The following is a 20,345-nucleotide window of genomic DNA, read 5'->3' on the forward strand; positions in this document are numbered from 1 at the left end:
AGTCAAGAAGTGCAACAATATTCAACAAAGCTAGAAACTTAGGAGCAACAGGGACCACTTCCCAGGTATGTATAAATTTAAATGTTAACCATCGCTTCAATGAGAAACAATGGCATTGTGATGCAAAGTATATATTAGTATATAAATATATCCATTTTTCGAATGAGACATTAAACCAAGGTCCTGTCTGGTTCCTCAGATGGACGTAAAAGATCCCATGGCACTATTCTGAAGAGGAGCAAGGGAGTAATCCTCGGTGTCCAGCCCAATATTTATCCCTCAACTAACAACATAAGATTGTCATGTTGCTGTTTGTGGGATCTTGTTGTGCGCAAATTGGCTGCTGCATTTCCTGCATTAGGACAGCGGCTTCACTTCAGGTACTTCATTGGCCATGAAGTGTTTTGGGACGTCATGAAATGCCCATATAAATGCAAGTCTTTCTTTTTATATTATTGCATTCTGATGTAGATTAACACTACAGCAATAATAGTCACTCTACCTTAATAGAGTTTTAAACTAACCCACAAAACTAGATAGGTATCTACAACTGTGCAAAAACACTGTCATGGTATTGAAAGCGTTAATGATAACGAGATTGGCTTTCAATAAAGTTCACCTGGCATTTGAAGTTCTCTGCCAGTAGAATGCATTCATAAAATCACCCCCCAATTATTTTTCTTTTTAATCCTATATACCAGATTTGTGGGTATATAGCTGGTCTGTGTTTGCTCTCCTTAATTCTGCCAAAGGTCAAATGAAATTGTGGCAGTTTTGCTTCACTTACTTCCCCCCATCACCCATGTTTCTAACATACTGAAATGAGGAGCATCTGATTCTGATGACAGTACATTTACAGTTATTATAGGTTACACAATATGTGCGGTTAGGCATACAGCAGGTCTGGAGACAGTTGTTACCATCAAAGCTTTTTTTTTTTGTTGACTCACTCGCTTATTCTCCTGTTTCCCACCCCTCCTGCCGCCTAACCCCCCAGTTCAACATTCACACTACCAGCATCAACAAATGTTCTGACCTCCATCAAGAAGTCCTTTCTGTAATAAAACACTCAATTTGCAGCTGTGCCTCTTTGTGATGGGATCAGATCAATTTTCTTTCACAGAATGAACAGTGAAATAGCATTTACTTTGGTTTAATCAATGTAGGATGGGAAAAGATACCAATTCTCATCCAACTGTGAACAGGACAATATGATTCCCATGATTCCAGTCAGGGGCAAAAGAATGGTTGAGTTCCCTTCTGCAAAATGGCAATCTTCACTTCCAAAAAAGCCAATTGTTTGAGTATTTCACTAGTATGATGCACCTTTATTCAATACATACCCACATGCAAATTCAACGTATGCAGTAGATCTTTTTTTAAGATTAGTTAATAAAGTAACATTTTTTTCTATGGGAGTTTCCAATTTTAACTTACTGTTTAAAAAAATACTGAACAGATTTATTGAATTTGATGACTATAACCAAAGACCTTTGAGAGTTTGTATTCATCACACACTCTGCTCTGCCTCCGGCTATGTGTTGACAGTACATGTCACATTCAGTAAGCATTACTGTAATTATCATTTTTTTGTGTACAGTCTATTATACATGATTGCTGCAATTGTGACTGCTAAAATTCAATGTAAATTGCTATCTTTATCCCTCAGGCCCTGAGCTAAGATTGAAGGATCACTCAGATCACAGTACTGTTAACAGATGAAGGTCATTGAAAGGACATTATTTCACTAATAAAAAACCCTCAATGGCTTTCCAACCCTTGTGTACTTTTTGTATTAGCAAGCTGATAACAAGGTAAAGGAACAGGCAATACTGATAAGCATGCCAAGCTCATATCAAAAATCTGTTCAGTGTAAATTTGTGCATGTAGATGAAGTATCATTAATTTGTTATATGAGCGTATTCTCTAATTGATTGTTACACTCAAGGTTTAGTCAGAGTGTATTTGGGTTCACAAAAATATACATTTAGAGGCTCTACACAGCCTGCAAAAATCTAAAAATTAAAACTTACCTTTGTGTAATTCTTGTGGCATTGTTAAAACAAGAATGAGCAGGAGAGATGAAACATCCCGGTACAATAATGGCACCTCTGGTTTCTCATCATCACATATTCTGAAAGTAGAAATTAAACAGTTATGTACAAGACAGTTGGTTGAAAGGTTGTTTAATGCAAACTAATCACTTTTGTGCTTGTGATATGGATGTCAACACACATGTTGTAGTTTTCAGATTTCATCTGCTTTAAATGAGTTCCATTATGCAGTTGACCCTAAACTGTAAATAACTGCAAGAAATCAGTTTCCAACTGAAAGACAGACTCAAGAAAACAGAGTAGCTTAAAAAAGCAATAACTTCACAATAATTTTAATTTAGAAAAATTGATGAAGTAAAGCCCCTGGCCACACCCCAAATAATATTCTACAAATGATAAAAGCTAGGTGTTATCACTGAATTGTCCTTGGAAATTAGGAAATCTTCACCAGCTATCTAGAATACTTAAGAGCTGGTAATATAAAATCATATTTGAGTTGTTGAACTCACAGGTTAGTGAATTTGAGGAGTGGTTTTATTGATTGAATTGTTGGCATCGCAAACCAGCATAAACATCCCAGATCTTGCCACACTGGAAATGGGAAGGCGGTTATGTGATTTGTTGCCTAGGCTTCGGAAAAATAGAGGTATAAAAATACTCAGTGTAGAGTTCACTATCATACCGCAGGGTCAACTTGTTATCAATTTGATGTAAACCTGCCAAAGTTTTCGTTCAAAAAATGTGCTCCATGATGTGGTTCATGAGGAGAGGAGAAATGGGGGAGGGAGACAGGAAAAGAAGTTGCAACAAGCGGGAGGGTGGGGAAGGAGATGGAAGAAGGGGATGGAGTCAGGGGGATTAAGGAGATAGAAGGAGGGGGAAAGAGAAGGTAAGGAGGGAGAAGAGATGAAGGAGAAGGGGAGACGAAAGGGGAGAGGTGGTGAAGGAGGAGAGGAAGTAGGGAGAAGAGGCGAGGCGGGGGGGGGAGAGAGGAGGCCAGGGAAGTGGAGGCGAATAATGGGAAGAGGGGGTGAGAAGCAAGAGGAGACAGGGGGGCAAGAGGAGGTGAGGGGCAAGAGGAGGTAAGGGATGAGAGGAGGCGGGGGGGGAGAGGAGGCGAGAGGGAGAGGGGGTGAGGGAAAAGAGGAGGCGAAGGGCAAGGTATGAAGAGGAGGTGAGGGGTGAAGAGGAGGCAAGTGGAGGAGAGGAAGTGTGAGGGGAGAGGAAGAGGTGAGTGGGGGAGAGGAGGCAAGTGGGAAAAGCGAGGTGGGATAGGCGAGGGGGAAGAAACGAGGAAGAAGCAAGGGGGAACTAGGTGAGGGTAATATGATGGGGGGGTGAAGAGGCGAGGGGAGGAAGAGGTGAGGGGAGAAGAAACAAGAGGTTAAATGCAGGATACCTGCACCTTTAGTTAAAAAAAAATTCCATGACTTTTCCATGACCAATTTAAAATAATTGAAGACCAGTTTTTCATTCAAATATATCATGAACTCTGGTATTTGTAGCTTTTCGCAAGCATTAGTACCTTGCATTTTGTGTCCGTTATCCAATAACCTCAATTTCTCATAAGCCTGTTGAACAGAATGTTTGTGCTCCATGAAAAGTATTTGTGGGGTCAAAGTCTGTTTACTTGTTAAAAGAATGAAAATAAAAAAGAAACAAACAACAAAACAGTTCTGCCATGGAAACACATCATATTCAATCCTGCTTTATTTCCTTAAACATAGAAGCAATCTACTTTTCATTATATACAGAGGATTTTTGTTTGTTTTGCATGCTCAGTGCTGCTTCAGTTCTTCCACCTTTTGCACAATCTGCTCCTTAATGTTCTGCAAAGCTTTACTTTTTTCTTTCAAATGGCATCTCATTGCATTTGATTTAACAAGCAGGGTTAAGTCACTGCTGCTTTCTGTAACGTCTGGTTTTTCATCTGCATCATGCTGTAGTGCTTTGATATCTGTCTTCATTTGATGCTTTTTTTTTCCCCCTGTTTTGCACTTACCTCTCCAATTCCTTCTATTTTCTCCTTCCTGGATTTCCTTTTTCTTGGCTGCTTCTTCTTCTAGGTGGGTTATTTAGCACTGTCTGGCACTACCAGCTGATGCCAAAAGTTCTTTATTGATTACTGCATTGAAGGCGCCTCTCACATCTCTATTAACGTCCTTAATTGGTCTCCTTGAAACAAGCAATCTTTTTTCCTGGTTTTCTATGGCCAACTCTTTGTTCTGAGAATCCTTGCTTCACTGATGTCTGGTCATGTGACAGGAAAAGGAGCAACTTTATTACAGCCCAAAAATGCTTGTACTTTGGTTCTTCTTCCAAGGCAAAGTAGATGCTGTCCAACCTGTCTCTTTTCCTCACTGAAACACAAACTTACTGTGGGCTTCTTCAGTTCTGCAGTTGTCAACTAACTGCTGGAGTTCTTTAAGGATCATGTCACAATGAAGAACATTAACATGGCCTGCACCCACAAACAACTGCAAACATGTTAAGAGTGTTGCCTTGCACTTCAGTGCAATGAATGCTGGGTTCAATGGGTTGATGTACAGTCCAGAGGGTAATCAATGGGTCATTTTTCCAACAACTTTTTAGTTACGTTTATGAGGAATGCCTGGCATTCCTGTTTGAACTGCAGTAGAGTTCGATCACTTATCTTTCCCTTCCTTTTCAGATGTGATGACTAGTTCTTGGTGATAAATACCTCACCGAGCTTTGAGATTTTCTTTGAGCTTGTTCTTGTCCATGACACTGACTTAACTCAATTTTAGGGCTGTTGTTGCTTCAGCAAGTATTTTCTCTTTCATGAAGTGCTCCAAAAAATTCTTCACTACACTGCCGAGGTAAGAAGAGAGAAATGGTATCATAGGGGTCTCAAGTTACTAATTTGCCAGAAGGACCTCCTTCTTGCTACAGAGATGAAACATTCTCTTTTTGCCTCAAACAGTGGATCTTTGACTGCTTCACATATTGTTTCATATGTCTTGGTCTTTGGTTTGGCGATACTGCCACTTTTGGTGGCCTCAACATATTACTGTAGTTGTGGTCTAATACAAAGAACTCGTTGCATGACACTGGCATTTTCAAGCCATCTGTGCCTGCAAAATGATGCAGGATGCCATTCAAGTGGGGAAAGGGAAAAGTAACATGGTAGTGATAGGCGACAGTATAGTAAGGGGTTAAATAATGTTCTCTGCAGCCGTGACCAGAGGTGCCCAAAGTTGTGTTGCCTGCCCGGTGCCAGGGTTAAGGATATCAACTCACGGCTGGAGACTAACTTGGAATGAGAAGGGGAGGATTCAGTTGTAGGAACCAACGACACATGGGTGATGTTCTGCTGAGAGAGTTTGAAGAGTTAGGGTACAAATAAAAACGCAGAACATCAAAGGTAATCGTCTCTGGATTGTTACCTGAGTCACACTAAAGGTTATTAGACAAGATAAGGGCTCATGGAGTTCATGGTAATATATTAGCATGGATAGAGGATTGGTCAATAGATAGGAAGGAAAGGGTAGGCATAAATGGGACATTAGCAAGTTGGCAGGCTGTGACTAATGAAATGTTGCATGGATCGGAGCTGGAGCCCTCAGCTACTTACAATCTATATTAATGATTTCTATGAAGAGGCAGAGTGTAATTATCTAAGTTTTCAGATGATACAAAGCTAAGTGGAAATATAAGTTGTGAGGCAGACACAGAAAGGCTGCGAAGAGGCACAAACAGGTTAAGTGAGTGGGCAACAAAATGGCAGCTAAGTATAATGTGGGAAAGTGTGAGGTTGTTCACTTTGATTATAAGACTAGAAAAGCAAAATATTTTTTAAAAGGCATGAAACTTGTAAATGCTGACATTCAGAGAGATTTGCTCATACAAGGAATTCAAAGTTGGCATGAAGCTACAGCAGGCAATTCGGAAGGCAAATGGCATGCTGGCCTTTATTGCAAGGGGACTGGAGTAAGGAATAAAGATGTTTTGCTACATTGTACAGGGCTTTGGTGAGACTGCACCTGGAATACTGGGAAGTTTTAGCCTCCATATTTAAGGAAAGATATACCTGCATTGGAGGCAGTCCAGCGAAGGTTGACTAGATTGCTTCATGTTATGAAAGGGTTTTTCGATGATGAGTAAATTGGGCCTATATTCTCTGAAGTTTAAAATGAGAGGTGACCTCATTGAAACATACAAGATTCTGAAGGGACTCGACAGGATAGACACTGAAAAGTTGTTTCCGTTAGCTGGGGAATCTAGAACATGGGGACACAGTCTCAGGATAAGGGGCCGATCATTTGGGACTGAGCTAAAGAGGAATTTCTTCATTTCAAAGAGTTGAGTCTTTGGAATTCTCTACCCCAGTGGGTTGTGGATGCTCCATTATTGACTATATTTGAGGCTTTGATAGACAGAATTTTGGTCTCTCAGGGAATCAAGGGATATGGGGAGTTGGTGGGAAAGTGGAGTTGAAGCCCAAGATCAGTCATAATCATATTGAATGGTGGAGCAGGCGCCACAGGCTGCATGGTCTAATCCTGCTCCTATCTCATATTCTTGTGAGTAAAGAGCTGAAGGACATGCCTAAACCATACCTTGCCACACTAAAAACGAGCAGCAATCTCACTGTCTGGGAACATCAGCTCAGGCAAGTTAAAAATATCCCCAGTCATTTGAAAAGAGTAATGTGCTTTTATCATTTTCAGTCTCCAAAGAAATTCAGACTTAATATTGTTTGGGGGTGAAGTAGGATGGTAAGTTTGCACTGATGGTGTAGCTTGTACACTATCTTTGTAAAATATGATCAGATAGACCTCAGTGATGCAGAAGTAGATGCACCTTCTTTGATTGTCATGGCTGACATAGTTTCTTTGTGCTTTTGACCAGACAAATGACTCTTCATTGTTGCCTCACCCATATTCCCAATGTCAAATGACTTGTGACATATGACACACATAACCTTGCGAAGGTATGGTCTTTCATGATCCAAGGATAGACAGGATTGGTGATGTACTTAGTGCATTTTTCAGCCATTGTTCAACCTATTGTAATAAATAAAGCAAAATGATGTCAGCATTTATGCAACACAATCGGAAAATAATTAATAAAGGGTAACTGTTGATCAATTTCATAAATAAATACCTTAACATCCCAACATTTGAGTGTGATGTATTATCTCAAGTCAGGATATTATCCATGTTGAATTCATTTAGAAGTTCTCAGTTGGTCTCAGGTGAACGACTGGATCAAGTGGGCCTCAACTATAGACATGCAGCATCATTTTAAACGTTGTCTCTTTCACCGGGTGCTTGTTCCGTCTTACTGTGATCCGGCTCTGAAGAAAGCACCCACCAAGTCTGCACCTCCACAACTGATACCAACAAACACACTTCTCCTTACAAGGTACAAGCAAGAAAAGTGAGACTGGGGAGTCTGGCGCATACTACTTGGCCAATTGTTGTTGTTCTGGCTGTGCCCAAAGCAGCCAATCAGCGTTGGCAAAATGGGATCAGCCAGGAGAAGAACAAACCCTGCACTGGATTCCGGACAGGTGGGATTGCGCAAGGGTCAGGTGGGGGCAGTGGGGAGAGGAAGCAAGAGGGAAGGCAAGATAGAATGGGGAGGTGGGAGAGAGAATGGGGAGGCGAGGGAGAGAGAGAATGGGGAGGTGAGAGAGAGGGAGGGAATGGGGGGATCCGAGAGAAAGAGAGAACGGGGAGGCAAGAGAGAGAGAATGGGGAGGCGAGAGAGAGAGAATGGGGAGGCGAGAGAGGGGGAATGGGGAGGCGAGAGAGAGCATGGGGAGGCAAGAGAGAGAGAATAGGGAGGCTAGAGAGGGGGAATGGGGGGGTGGGTGGAGGGGAGAGAGCATGGGGAGGCAAGAGAGAGAGAATGGGGAGACGAGAGAGACAGAGAATCGGGAAGTGGAAGAGAGAGAGGGAATGGGGGATGTGAGAGAGAGAATGGGGAGGCGAGAAAGAGAGATTGGGGGGGCAAGAGAGAGAGAGTGGGGAGGCGAGAGACTGAATGGGGAGCAGAGAGAGAGAGAGAATGGGGAGGTGAGAGAGAGGGATGGAATAGGGGATGTGAGAGAGAATGAGTGCTTAAGGCAAGGGACAGAGCTGGTGGCAAGAGAGAGGAAAGGCAAGAAGAAACAGCAACATGTAGACATCAGAGACAGATAAATATGTGACCATATTCTGGCTTACCATGGTTAATAGCATGGGAGATTGAGTAGTTATTTATTAGAATTAGCCAGGAAAATATAGAAAAAGTCATGAGGTATTTGCCATTGAAGAGTTGCTGCCCTCAGCATTAAGAAAATTGCTACACGTGCAAAGCTGAGGGCCTAAAACTGGTCAGAATAAATGTTGTGCTAATAATGGTGCTGCTTGACAAAACTATGCAGAGAAAAATCCTGAAGAATTAATTGTTATAATTGTGAAAAAAGGAGAAGGAAATTGTAAATGAAGGACTCACCCTAAATCAATAACCTGTGTGAGCCGTGTAAGTCGTGTCCAGGGATTATAAGCAGAATCAATTCTAAATAGACGCATGTGCATTGCTAGCACATGCAACAACTGATCTGAAATACAAAAAAAAACATTTATTTAATACAATATATAACAAGATTCTGAATTCCCAATTTCTCCATATTCTCAAATAAGGAATTATCCTTTAATATAATGAAGGTTTCCTGTGCACAACCTCCAGCTGATAAGAGGATGAACAAGTTGTGGGGTATTGCTGCATTTACTATACCATAACTACTGGACTGCAATAGCAGTTTTTCTAATTGTATTTACTGAATATTAATCTCTTCAGTAAACACATTTACACAAATTGGGCAATATCAGTTTGGTGCTTTAGTTATAATTTGTTTAAAAGAGGGAGGCTTGTGTCAATAGAAACCTGAAAAGTAGAAGCGAGATAATAGGTCAAGGAGTAACAATGCACATGCATGAGCTGGAGAATTTGTTGCAGCAGTGGAGAGGAATTATGTGGAACCAAAGATTATGTAGTGTTTCGCATGCTATATAAAATGTAGTATGTTTCCACATTCAGATTGCAAACACTCGACTGTAAACAGAAAATAATTGAATCTCAATGTTGTTATTATAGCTTCAAAGGGTGGAGGAACAGGAAAAATTTTCAAGTTGAACATTTTAGCACGTTGTTCACAACGGATGTGTTCCAGCTTAATACCAAGATTGATTGATAGCCTTATCAGGAATAATGCTGAGAATTTCCACCATGTCAAAGTTTAGGCAGAAATTTCAGATACATAAACATGGTTTCCACCGGTCTTCTGAAGTTATTGAGAATTCCTGAGGAAATTCCCAGCATTGCTCCAAAGCAGTTGCTATCTACCTAAAAAGTGATTATTAGCTCTGTAGCTTCAATTCACAATGTTGCATGCAATCTTTGTGAACAAAAAAAACTTGTCAAATTTTAAAAATGAATTTTCATGAAATGTGAATATGATAATCTACACAAGAATTGGTTAAAATAGCAGTTTCATAAATTAAAATGCAATTTTGGAAGTCTGATCACATAATACTTGCCCAGTGTTTAATAAATGTTATTTCATTTACCATATGAAGTTAGGCCTTACATTTTTTTTATTCGTTCATGACTAGGCCAGCATTTATTGCCCATCCTAATTGCCCTTGCTCAGAGGGCCTTTAAGAGTCAACAACATCGCTGTGGGTCTGGAGTCACATGTAGGCCAGACCAGGCAAGGACATTAGTGAACCAGATGGGTATTTACAGCAATCGGCAATAGTTGTGTGGTCATCAGATTTTTATTAAATTCAAATTTCACCATCTGCCATGGTGAGATTCGAACCCAAGGCATTACCCTGGGTCTCCGGAATACTAGTCCATGACAATATCACTATGCCACCACCTCCCCTATTGACATGTCAAATATTTTCCTCTAACTGTTCCACCTAAGAGAAATTCCTTTCACACTGTTTCTCCATGTCTTAAACTTTCCCGAGCAGCCAGTTGTTTTTATCAAAAATTCCTGACCAATGTTAGCCATTAAGTATGCAGAGGACCTTATTAAAAATCTCCCCTAACTTCATAAAACAATTTCTGTTTAAATCATATTTATTTTGAAATTTCATTCCAATTCGTCAGCTGCAAAGAAATTTGAAAGTAGAACTCTGTTATAAAGTGTAAAATGCTATCATTTCCAATGAAGCTTTAAACTTCTGAATTATAAATAAATGGTCAGCTTAATTGAAAAAATATACCTATTAAAATTATTTCTCATGAAAATATAACAGCTCTATCAGCAGCAAATTTGGATTTCAAGATATAACCAGCATCAAATATTTATTTTATCATATCTTTGGTAAACAGTTGCATAAAAGGAGTTTGCTCATTTAAAACAAAACAACTTTCTAGAAGCAATGGAACTGCCTGAATTTCCTCAATTACTGCAATGGACACTTAATCCATTTCCACTCTCCAAACCAGTTTTGCAAATAAGTGCAATGCCAAATTATTTTATATATATATATATAGATATATATAAGTAATTTAAGGCAGCAAAAATGCACATGACCTTGTCATCATAAAAAGCACAAACCTCATTCTGCACATAAAGGACTCCTAGTTGTAGATGAAAGTACACGCCATCTAAGTTCAGTTGCAAGAGTGAGGGTGAGCCTACCTCCAGAGGAATTAGTCTTTTTGCAGTCCATGATTATTTTTAGAAGCTTATTTAAACTTTCTTCAGGTTCCTGGTACAAGTTACCTACTAATTTTGCCACCTCAAAAGTTACATTTTGATGAAATATTAAAGACAAATCATAACACAGCTCTTTACTTCTACACAAGAAAATTTTGGAGTTCTTAAATTCATCCTTCTGGGCCTCATGCTGGCTTCCTTTGAAATGGATAATATGAATTCTAATGACTCACGCAGTCAGGGTGGGTGCATAGGACATACTGCACAGAAACAGACCATTTGATCCAAACAGTCCTGGCCAACATTTAGGCTTCACTTGGGGGCTCCTCCATCTATCGGCATAAAACCTCTACATCCTTCTCCCTCTTATGCTTATCTGGTTTCCCCTTAAATGTGCCTGTGCTATTTGATTCAATCACTCTTTGTGGGATCCACATTCTCACTGCTCTCTGGGTAAAGAAGTTTCTTCTGAATTCCCTATTTGATTTCTTGGTGACCATCTTATATTGATGACTTCGAGTTTTGTTCTTGCCCACAAGCGGAAATATTCTCTGTGACTACTCTATCAAAACCATTCATAATTTTAAAGATTTCTAATGGTCATCCCTCACTTCTCTTTTCAAGAGAAAAGAGACCCAGCCCAGTTCATCCTCTCTTGATTGGTATACCCCCCGCATTTCTTGTAAATGTTTTTTCCACCCACTCCAGTGCCTCTGTATCTTTTTTATAATATGGCAACTGGAATTGTACAGTACTCTAGGTGTGGTGTAAACAAGGTGCGATACAAGTTCGGCATAATTGCTTTACTTTTCAATTCTCTTCCTCTAGAAATAAGCCCCAGTGTTTGGTTTGTTTTACTTATGGCCTTGCTAACATGTGCCACTAATTTTAAAGTGATTTGTGTATTTGTATTCCTAATCCCTTTGCTCCTCTATAGCATTTAAATTCTTATTTTCTAAGTAATATTCAACTTCCCTATTTTTCTGGCCAAAATGTACTGAGCGGAGTGCCCTAGGGATAGGTGCCGGGGATTTGTTGAGAGTAGTGTTCTAATGATGTACTGAGTGGATTGTCCCAGTAATCTGTGTCTGGGAAGATGTACTCTACTGTGTGGGGTGACCTAGGGATAAGTTCTGTAGAGATGTGGTACGTGGAGTGTCCCAGGCTTTGTTGCTGGGAGATGCAATGAGTGTAGTGTCCCAGGAATAAGAGCTCTGGGGGATGGACTGAGTGGGCATGCCAGGGATTGGTGTTGTGGCAGATGTACTACATGGGGTAGCTAAGGAATCAGAGCAATGGGAGATGTAATGAGTGGGATGGCCAAGGGATCAGAGCTATGGGAGATATACTGAGTGGTGTATCTCCCAGGAACTGGTGTTGGGATTAGACTGGAGTGGTATATCTCAGGGATAGTGATTTGAGATGCAATGAGTGGAATATTTATCTAGATATCAGTTGTCAAGAGATGTACTGAATGGAGTGTCTAGGGATCAGTGAGAGGGAGATATACTGAGCAGAGTGTCCAGGTATTGGTGCAGTGGAAACATCCTGAGTGAAACATTCCAGGGAGTTGTGGTGAGTGGTGTGTCCCATGAATCAGTACAGCAGAGATAAACTTCCAGGGATTGCTGCTAGGAAATGTATCGAGTGGAGTGTCCCAGGAATTGATGCTGAGATGTGCTGAATAGCGTACCTTAGGGATTGGTGCTGGAAGATGCATTGATAACCACCACTGACTCCCAAAGAAGTTTCAATGTAGGTCCTGTTAACATCAGGGTTGGGAGAATCGTGTTAAGTCACAGAATATGAGGCAGAGCCCAAAGCATATAAAATAAAGAGAAACCAGAGAGGAAGGGGTCCCAAGACCAAGCAGGCTACACAGTTGCATAAACCCACAAGTGTCACAACTACCAATCGCTCTGTTCCTGGTTTGGCAAATTTTTTAAGAGTTTTTTTTAAAAATTGAAATAGTTTCAATATAGTTCAATTTGTTGGAGGCAGTTCAGAGGAGGTTTACTAGATTGATACCTGAAGTGAGCGAGTTGTCTTATGAGGATAGGTTGGGCAGGCTGGGCTTGGTTCCACTGGAGTTTAGAGGAGTGAGGGGTGGCTTGATTGAAGTATATAAGATCCTGAATGGTCTTGACAAGGAGGACATGGAAAGGATGTTTTCTCTTGTGGGTGAGTCCAGAACTAGGGGGCACTGTGTTAAAATTAGGGGTCACCTTTGTAAGACAGGGACAAGGAGAAATATTTTCTCTGAGGGTTGTGGGACTTTGGAACTCTGCCTCCGAAGACAGCAGAAGTGGGGTCACTGAATATTTTCAATGCAGAGGTAGATAGATTGTTAGGCAAGGGAATCAAAGGTTAACAGGGTAGATGGGAATGTAGTACTTGAAACACAAACAGATCAGCCATGATTTTATTGAATGGCTGAGCAGGCTTGAGGGGCCAAATGGCCCACTTCTGCTCCTATTTCATATGTTCGTAATTCATAAATTGAGCTAATTATTGCGAGTTCTTTGAATGTAGTTCGGGCTTGTTCTTGATCTGCAAGAGGTGAAAGTACATGGACATAGGAGGTGCACGAATACAATGTATTTTTCTTGTGTTGCTAGCAACAGGGCTAGAGAGATCAGTCCTCTATGCCCGGACAACCCAGGAAGACTGATAACCTTAAACCTATACCTAACAAAAAAAAACTCAATCTCAGCCTTGGAAATTTTAGCTAACTCAGCATCCACAGCCTTCTGGGGGGAAAGGGTTCCAGATTTCCACTATTCTTTGCATAAAACAATCTTCCTGATTTCACTCTTAAGTGGCCTAGCTTTAATTTTATCGTGGCCCTTAAATCCCCACCAGAGGAAACAGGCTCCCTGTATCGGCCCAACCTGATCTCTATCATTTTATACACCTTGATTAGGTCACCCATCAACCTTTTAAATGCAAGTGAACACAAAGTTTATGCAACCTAAACCAGTCAAGCCTCCTCCCATTTATCTCACACCTAAATCTGTCATCATAACCCTCTATCCTCTACTCGTAATCTAACTCTTTAAGTTTGGTATCATTACAATATATGGATATATCATAAATCTGATATAGGAAGTGCACCTTGCCTGATAGATTATATAAGATGCAACATCTTTATATATAGATTATTCAATCTACCATGACAATGCACATTAGGAATTCTAAGATAAGGTGGGAAAAAAGGGCAGCATCAAATTGAATTAGGGTGCATAGATATAATCCAGTGTCAATATTCAAGTCATACATTGTGTTCATATTTTTATATTGTCATTATATGTTTTCATGCCCTCATTCGTAATGTGCCCATGTAAGCTTATTACACTAAAATTACATTCTCACACCAGTCATGATACTACAGTAACCCAACTCAGGGAAGATGCAATTACAGTGTGACAAATTTATTCAGACAATTTACATTATAATCAACAAAGTGTGCTCAGATACAACTCTAAAAATAAATTAAGTATATATAGTAGAAAATTGTTTACATAGAATATATGGCACAGAAACTGGCCATTCAGCCCAAACAATTCATACCTGTATTTATATTCCAGTCAGGCCTCCTCCCATTTATCTCACATCTAAATCTGTCATCATAACCCTCTATTCTCTACTCCTTCCTATGCTTGCCTAGCTTCCCCTTAAATCCATCTATACTATTCACTTCAACCACTCCCTGAGGTAGCAAGTTTCATGGTCACACCACTTTGTGGGTAAAGAAACTTCTAATGAATTGTCTATTGTACTTCTTGGTGACCATCTTATATTGATGGTCTATAGGTATCTTCTCTACAAGTGGAAACATTCTCTCTGTATCCACTCTATCAAAACTTTTCAGAATTTTAAAGTCCTCCATTAGGTCACTCCTCAGCCTCACCACTTACGGCAAGTCACAGAATGCACTGTTTGATCAGGACAAGAACATTACATAATGTAAACCATAATATACCATTTTGTTGCTGAAGTGCAGGTTTCTGTCTCTAAAGCTACAAGATGCAATTGCTCTGAATTCCTGGAATGAATACACAGGTCAGGTTGCAGGTTTGAGCAGTGGCTGGTGTCAGATATAACATGAAGGAATATGGTCATGGTGCTGGAGGCCAATTGTTTGGTACAAAATGTTTGCATAATTTGCAGCAAGCCCAAAACCAAGCTGAAACACAGGAAATATAACAAAATTGCAGAGATTTTAATGAATGAATGTATTAGCAGATCTCATTTGTTAAAACACTTCTTTAAAACAATAGTTCTATGACAAGTAAACCATGTGATCAATATGCTAATAATTTATGTTGACTCAACAGATCACATTTCATTACATAGTCTATTGCAGGATTTTTGCTGATGTTCTGGGGTTTGACTTCTGTGACACCATTTGATCTTCTGTGAAAACTGTAAATAAATGGGAAACAAAAACAGAATTACCTGGAAAAACTCAGCATGTCTGGCAGCATCAGCGGAGAAGAAAAGAGTTGACGTTTCGAATCCTCATGACCCTTCAACAGAACCAGGTCTGTTTTCTTCGCCGCCGATGCTGCCAGACCTGCTGAGTTTTTCCAGGTAATTCTGTTTTTGTTTTGGATTTCCAGCATCCGCAGTTTTTTGTTTTTATCGCTGTGTAAATAAATGGGCTTGATTATTATGCTGTGAATTTTAAGGATAGGGCGTGGGTGTATTGCTCGCCTCTCCTGGTAGAAAAGTCAGTTGTAAACCGACTGACTTTAAAAAAGGCTGACCTGCTGTGATATTACGCTGTGGATGGCTTAACAAGCAGAGAGTGGGACTACCACCCCTCAGTGGAAAAAAGTCTCATCTTTGACAACTGTTGACTAAGGGCAGCTCTTGCAGTCCCAGCAGTGCCAGAACAGTAGTGACTACTGCTGGGTCTGCAAGCAGTTTTATCAAACAGACAGCGTGGATGCCAGAGTGGAGAGAGTCCCAACTTTTTGAGTGGAGAGGGATTGGACACCCTAGGGAGGGGTCAGGGGCACTGTGTTTTGGAGACCGGGGGTGGGGGAGTGAAGGAAAGCAAAAGCATGGGTACCCCTTTCCTTCCTACTCTTGTGCTCTTTCACTGCCCAGCCTATTATGGCAGTAGAGGTAGGATGAAGCCCTTAATTTCCTCTTAATTAGGCAGTTAAGGGCCTCAGTAGGCTTAAGGGTGGGTGGGCTAGTGGGCACCTTACCCACCCACTGCATTATGAGGAACGGGGTTGGGATGAAAGGGAAGGCGGTGGGCTAGCCTCTCATCACATTTTATGTGCTTCCCCCAAAAACACACCTGGTAGGGGGCCATAAAATTCACCCCATATGTTCATTTAACTATATATTTAAATGTTTCTCTTACTCTTTTTAAACCTAAGATACACATGAGAATGGTAGACAACATTCTGCAATTGGAATTAGGTGAGATACAGTAGTAATGAGTGGCTGGGATATGAGGCTTATTCATAGCTTTGGCTGGGGATCTCGCGTTTGATAGGATTGGAATGGCTATGATATGGAGATACTAGATGAGGTGTACATAGGCTTGGTAGCTTGGGGTATGTGAAATATATGGTTTTTAACTGGATGATTCTTCAAGTTTGACACTATCAGAGAGTTTGGCAAATTCGGGGGGAGGGGGGGGGGGGTGTGGGGTGAAGTTATGATATTGTATAATTGAGGAAAAGAAATGAGAACTCTTAAACATAGAGCTTGTGGGGGGGGGGGGGGGGGGGGGGGTGGCTTTCAAGGTCTGGAGTGAAATGAGGTTTGATGTTGCATGGACTACCAGAATGGGCTTCTATGTACAAGGTAGGGTTCCTTAATACATAAGCATATTTTAGGAGAGAGGTTCTTGGGGCTGGGAGCACTAGGATGAGATCCTGGACCACTGGGAAGGTATATGGGGAAGTCTTAGAACTGAGGGGAGGGGATGGGACCCTAGCATCAGGAAACATTGGGTGAGATTTAATTCAGGTGACAGGGGCCTCACCGCCAGTTGGAAAGATAGGAAGAGTCCCACATCTCCTACATTTTTTAATTCTTTCATGGGATGTGGACATTACTGGCTAGGCCAGCGTTGAGAAAGTGGTGGTAAGCTGCCTTCTTGAACTGCTGCAGTCCATGTGGTGTAGGTACACTCACAGTGCTGTGAGGAAGGGAGTTACAGCATTTTGATCCAGTGACAGTGAAGGAACGGCGATATAGTTCCAAGTCAGGATGCTGAGTGGCTTGGAGGGGAACTTGCAGGTGGTGGTGTTCCCAGCTATCTGTTGCCCTCATCCTTCTTGGTGTTGTGGGTTTGAAAGGTCCTCGAATGAGCCTTGGTGAATTGCTGCAGTGCATCTTGTAGATTGTGTACACTGCTGCTACTGTGCGTTGGTGGTGGAGGGAGTGAATGTTTGTGGATGGAGTACCAATCAAGCTGGCTGCTTTGTCCTGGGTGGTGTAAAACTTCTTGAGTGTTGCTGGAGCTGCACTCATCCTGGCAAATGGAGAGTATTCCATCACACTCCTGCCTTATGCCTTGTGGATGGTGGACAGATTTTGGGGAGTCAGGAGGTGAGTTACTTGCCACAGAATTCCCAGCCTCTGACCTGCTCTTGTAGCCATTGTATTTACATGGCTGGACCAGTTCAGTTTCTGGTCAATGGTAAACCCCAGGATGTTGATTATGGTGGATTCAGTGATGGTAATGCCATTGAATATCATGGGTAGATGCTTGGATTCTCTCTTGTTGGGGATGGTCATTGCCTGACACTTAAGTGGCGTGAATTAATTTACCACTTATCAGCCCAAGTCTGAATGTTGTCCAGGTCTCATTACATGTGAACATGGACCACTTTAGTATCTGCGGAGTTGCAAATTGTGCTGAACATTGTGCAATCATCAGTTAACATCCTCACTTCAGACCTTATGATGGAGGGAGAAGACATTGATGAAGCAACTGAAGATGGCTGGACCTAGGACACTAGCCTGAGGAACTCCTGCAGTGTCTCCTGGGAGTGAGTTAATTGGCCTCCAACAACTACAACCATCTTTCTTTGTACTAGGTAGGACTCCAACCAATGGAAAGCTTTCTCCCACAATTCCCATTGACTCAAGTTTCGCTAGGGCTCCTTGATGCTACACTCCGTCAAATGCTGCCTTGATATCAAGGGCAGTCACTCTCGCCTCACCTTGGGGGTTCAGCTCATTTGTCCTTGTTTGGGCCATGCTTGGAGAAGACTGGCCATATTAATTGCCAAAGTGGCCAGCAGCAGGCCTTCAGCAGGAAAAAGGATCCCAGGAAAACAAATTCTGCCCCGATGAGAGCTGCCAAGAGCAGTGGCAGGTGCCAACAATGCACCCCCTGGAGGCCCAGGATCATCGAGGGACTCAGGCCACAGGTGAGTAAAGGCAGATGGGGGTTGTGGGGAGAGGGTTGGAAGAAATGGCAGGGGAGTGGCTCTCAGCAGACAACCCCCTTCCTGATGCTGGGTACCTCTATCAGACACTGAGTGCCTGACAACGAGGGACTGCCATAATCGTCCCCCCTTCCCACCACGAACCTCCCCACCCCAGACTTAATCGGGGTTGGGATGGGAAGGTAGTGAGGTCCCCTCACCACACCCTCCAGACCAAGTAAATGCACCCCCACCACCTCCAAACTTGGGAGGGCATTAAATTCTGCCCACTTGTGAAATTTCAAAGGGCTTCCTCAGGGTCAGGAAGCGATGGGGCATGCAACAAAAAATTAAGGTTAAAAAAAAAATTGGCCTTGGGATGTGGGCAACAAAGCTAAAGCACATTAATTGACCATCCCTAATTACCCTGAGTAACTGGTGGTGATGGTGGACACTTTCCTTCAAATATAGCCCTTCCAGTAATTATACTCTCAAGATGGTATGAAGTGTATATATCAGGATACTGACCGAGTGGTAGTTAAGGATAAATAATATATATCTAAGTCAGGGTGGATGACACAATTGTGCTGCTAAAATTTTAGTGGTAGATCTCATGAAACTAGCTGGTTCATACAAAGCAAGTTTTACGAGTTGCTGCAATGTATCCTGAAGATCATACACAATGCAGCCACAGTCCACCAAGGATTGGTGGAGGCCAACCTAGCTAACTAATATGGCCTTGATGTTTCACTTCTTGAGTTTTGTTTTGGCTACAACCAGATTTCATCACACTCCTCACAAATTTTACAAATGACAGACTTTCAGAAAGCAGTAAGTAACCCTTTCCATGTGTCCTCCCTTTTCATTTTAGACAAAATGACTGGTTGAGTTAATCCCTTCGGATATTTATTGGAGGAGAACTTGATGATAATAGTGCTTTTGGCCAGAGGTAGGCGGTCTGTTTGTTTATTGTTGTAGGATGATTATGCCTGGCATTTGTGATGCAAACGTTATCTGCCACACAATATACAGATCATAACCTGGCAAAGGTAACTTTATTATTTATAGAGTTGTGAAGGGAGATGAACAATGCACAATCTTTAGCAAACAGCCCCACTCCTGACTTTACAATGGGAAAATCATTGATCAAGCAGCTGAAAATGGCTGAACAAAGGACACAGGTGAGAAACATCCGCAGCAGCTTTTCGGCACTGCAACGTATAGCCTCCAACAATCAAACTTTAAATGTGGGTTTTCCTCTTAATCTCATACTTGTTAGGTGTCCTTGGAGTCATTTCTGGTCAAATACTGCCTTGATGTGAAAGGGAATTAGTCTTACCTCATTTCTGGCATTCAGATTTTATGTCCACACTTGAATTAAGTATGTAATAAGGCTGGGAGCAAAGTGGTTCTGGTGAATTTGGAACTGAGTGTCATTGAGCAGATTACTAATGAATAGCTTGACAGCTATGTCCCTCAGAATATAGACAGCTCACTCAGTTATGCACTATCATGAGGGAAGGCGATGGCGTAGTGGCATCGTTGCTGGATTAGTAATCCAACAACCCAGGGTAATGCTCTGCAGACCGGGGTTCGAATTCCACCATGCCAGATGGTGGAATTTGGATTTGAAACCATTATCAATTGTTGTAAAAACCCATCTGGTTCACTAATGCTCTTTAGGGAAAGGAAATCTGCTGTCCTTAACTGGTCTGATCTACACAGCAAAGTGGCTGACTCTTAAATGTCCTGTGAAGTGGGCTTGACCAGCAAGGAATGAAACCAGATGGACCACCCAGCATCAACTCCTTTCCTATACCAACACCACATGGACTTCAGCAGTTCACCACCACCATCTCAAGGACAATTAGGGATGGGCAATAAATGCCTGCCAAACCAGCAAAGCCCACATCCCATGAAAGAATATTTTTTAAAAATGCCAATATCGATGGTAGATACTAAAGTGACCCACAAATAGTGCATTCTGTTTCTTCCAGTGCTTTGTCCAAGTGGTGTTCAATACAGAAGTACTGATTTGCCAGTTGAGGTAGAGTGGTAGTAATCAGAAGGTTTCCTTGGCTTTGGTTAGATGTTTGTTCCTTTGCAGCTGAAAAAAATACAGCAATTGGAGATCCTATACGAAGCTTCTTTTGCAAACTTCCAAGCTTTGTCTGTTATAAGCCAGAAAGGACAATTAAATGT

General features: G+C 41.5%; 1 protein-coding gene across 6 annotated transcripts in view; it reads right to left on the bottom strand.

Moving 5' to 3' along the window:
• ubr3 (ubiquitin protein ligase E3 component n-recognin 3) overlaps nt 1-20,345 on the bottom strand; it is a 345,071-nt gene that overhangs the window by 62,805 nt on the left and 261,921 nt on the right. For all 6 annotated transcript variants that reach the window (XM_041201112.1, XM_041201111.1, XM_041201114.1 and 3 more), the window contains 2 exons: nt 8,520-8,625; nt 2,034-2,134 (listed from right to left, as the gene is read on the bottom strand). In XM_041201112.1, the coding sequence (XP_041057046.1) occupies nt 2,034-2,134; nt 8,520-8,625 (207 nt within the window). The remainder of the gene's footprint in view (nt 1-2,033; nt 2,135-8,519; nt 8,626-20,345) is intronic.

Source organism: Carcharodon carcharias, chromosome 12 (assembly GCF_017639515.1).
Source record: "Carcharodon carcharias isolate sCarCar2 chromosome 12, sCarCar2.pri, whole genome shotgun sequence".
Classification (NCBI taxonomy): Eukaryota; Metazoa; Chordata; class Chondrichthyes; order Lamniformes; family Lamnidae; genus Carcharodon; species Carcharodon carcharias.